Source organism: Nannospalax galili, unplaced genomic scaffold (genome assembly GCF_000622305.1).
Source record: "Nannospalax galili isolate Female #2095 unplaced genomic scaffold, S.galili_v1.0 scaffold547, whole genome shotgun sequence".
NCBI lineage: Eukaryota > Metazoa > Chordata > Mammalia > Rodentia > Spalacidae > Nannospalax > Nannospalax galili.
Genome location: NW_008355824.1, coordinates 534,102 through 536,515, shown reverse-complemented (window position 1 = coordinate 536,515; position 2,414 = coordinate 534,102). Strand labels below are relative to the sequence as shown.

Here is a 2,414-nt window from a genome sequence, read left to right as displayed (position 1 = left end):
ATATTTTCCCTCACATGGTGAACATATCTTTTAAAATTTATTACTTTGCCTGTTTATTTAAGTTTATGATTGTCAGTAAATGTTTGCGTTCCTATTCTACATACTTATATACCCAGGATTGTATAAAAAATTTCTTAGGCAAAAGGGGTCACAAGTGGAAAAAGTTTAAGAAACTCCAATCTATTGCATGGTTACATGAATACATGAATGTTCAGCATTTGCTTGGGAGGACCTGACAAGCAGAGAGTGGACCTCTTGAAGTGAGAGTCAAAGCTTGCTTTGCATTTTTCTACTGAAACTTCTATAACTTGGCTTTCAATGACATTTGTTTCTAAGTTGTATAAAACAAATTGATTATTCAAGTTCCCCAGCAATAATAGTGTTCATTAAAGATTAGTCTATCAAAATGTGGTCTGTGAATCTACAGCATTAGTGTCTCTGTGGAGCAAGTTAAAAATGTGAATTTTGGGGTCAATATTTATTGAGTAAAATCCGAGTCAAAGGCCCAAAAATCTGTGTTTCAATGAGACTGCTAAATGACTTTGCTACATGTTAAAGTTTCACAAGTTTTGGATTAATTTTTTTTTAGGACTTTTAAAAAGGAGAGGGTAAGTGAGCAACTTGAGACTGGTCAACTCTAACTGCAGGACTGGAAACCAGCCCTCCCGTCTGGACCTGGCAGATAGCCAGTGGCATCTTTAATCTAGAGGCAAAGCTTGCTTTGAATTATTCTATTCAAACTATAAGGCCTTCATTAGAGCACTGTGATATCCAAATCATGTTATTCCTTACATGGTGAACATATCTTTAACACCTATTACTTTCTGTGTTTACTTGAATACAGAAAGAACAAAAAAGACAGAGTAAAAGGCACAAAAAAGGTAACCTCAATACTTAACACACACAAATAATAGTCTTTGAAGTCCTAATCAAATAAAACATGTATTTACTATGGCTTTTCTGAAATTTTACACTTATGACATAAATAATATGAATAAGAACAAATACACTAGCAAAATAACTCAGAGAAAGCAGAAAAATTGTTTTTTTAGCCACTCAGAGGAAGAAAGTATGTAGATTATCTAGCAATTAAAAACATTACAGAAATATTAGGTTTCTTAGTGTATTCATTTTGCACTGGAATATAGAACCAAAACAAATATCAACATACCATAGACTCAATTCTTTCACTCAAATTCCTGTATTCCTGTGTGCCTGGTGAACTCAAAGCCTCAGTATATTCAACATTTAAGATTTGAAAGCTGCTGTGGTAAAAGTGAGTTTTTTTGTCTGGAGAAGAAAGAAAGGCAAAATCAGTCTTATGCTACTAAGTAGCTGAGCCTTTATTTTCTACAAGATTATGAAAATGTATACAATTAAAATTATTTTCCTTAAAATAAAGAAAAGTCTATACATAATATAAAGATAACTAATGCTTATTTTCTCCTGGTTTTTCATAAGATTAATAAAGTTAAAATTGTTAAAGATAATGGAAGTCAGATTAGCATTATGAGTCCTTAAAATTGTTCAGAAATACTATAATTTTTATTAGTAGTACATCTTAATGATCTTTTCAGTTTATGCATTCAGAAATCATTGAGATATCTATAATGTGATGGTTCATTCATCAATAAAAAGAATTCAAATAATGGAATAATTTTGAAATTTCAAAAATATTTAAACAGTTTAATTTATTTTTTGTGATATATACACATGTTGAAGAGTAAATGAGAGTAAAATGTTGTAGAAAACACAGTTTAGCTGCCATCTTTACATTTGATCAGCTGAAAAATGATTATTCCTCATTACTGGTTTTCTCTAAGACCACATTTGTAATTTGAAGGTATAGTTCAATATTTAATCTGAAAAGTAATAATTCGATACTTACCAAAAGCTAAAAAGTGGATAAGTAGACCTACAGTCACCGCCAGGATCACCACTGCTGCAATGACAATGAAAACTACTAGAAACGGACTGAAGAACCTTGAATTTGATGGCCTTGGTCTTGGCCTGAGAACAGGAATGAAAGAAGGTCACTCAGTTCACTTAGGAGACGCATCACCATTACTCCTGTGTTCAGGGCTCTGTCTTTTGACTCTCTCAGCTTGCACATGAATCTGATCATAGAAACAGCCCTAGAAATCAACTTGAACTGAGCCTGGCTGTTCTTGAAGGTTTTTCTTTCAAGACTTCTGTTTTTTTGTTTTTTTTTTCCTTTCTGCACAAAATTAGTGACTTTTTCAAGTAATTTGGTAGACGAATAAGAAAATATGACCTATACTTTAGAATTGGAATTGCTTTCTCGTTTTCTACCAATTGGCATGCACTTTTTGTTTGTTTCTTTTGAGACAGGGTCTCACTCTATAAATCAGGCTGGCCCCAAGCACACAGAGATCAGCCTGCTTTTGCTTCCT

The 2,414-nt window shown here is 32.8% G+C and overlaps 1 protein-coding gene across 1 annotated transcript in view; it reads right to left on the bottom strand.

Annotated features, from left to right (window-relative positions):
• Tmprss11d (transmembrane serine protease 11D) overlaps positions 1–2,027 on the bottom strand; it is a gene marked incomplete at its 5' end in the record, with an annotated part of 43,710 nt that extends 41,683 nt beyond the window's left edge. The window contains 2 exons of the mRNA XM_029556495.1: positions 1,172–1,290; positions 1,889–2,027. Of these exons, the coding sequence (XP_029412355.1) occupies positions 1,172–1,290; positions 1,889–2,027 (258 nt within the window). The remainder of the gene's footprint in view (positions 1–1,171; positions 1,291–1,888) is intronic.
• Positions 2,028–2,414: the final 387 nt, after the last annotated feature.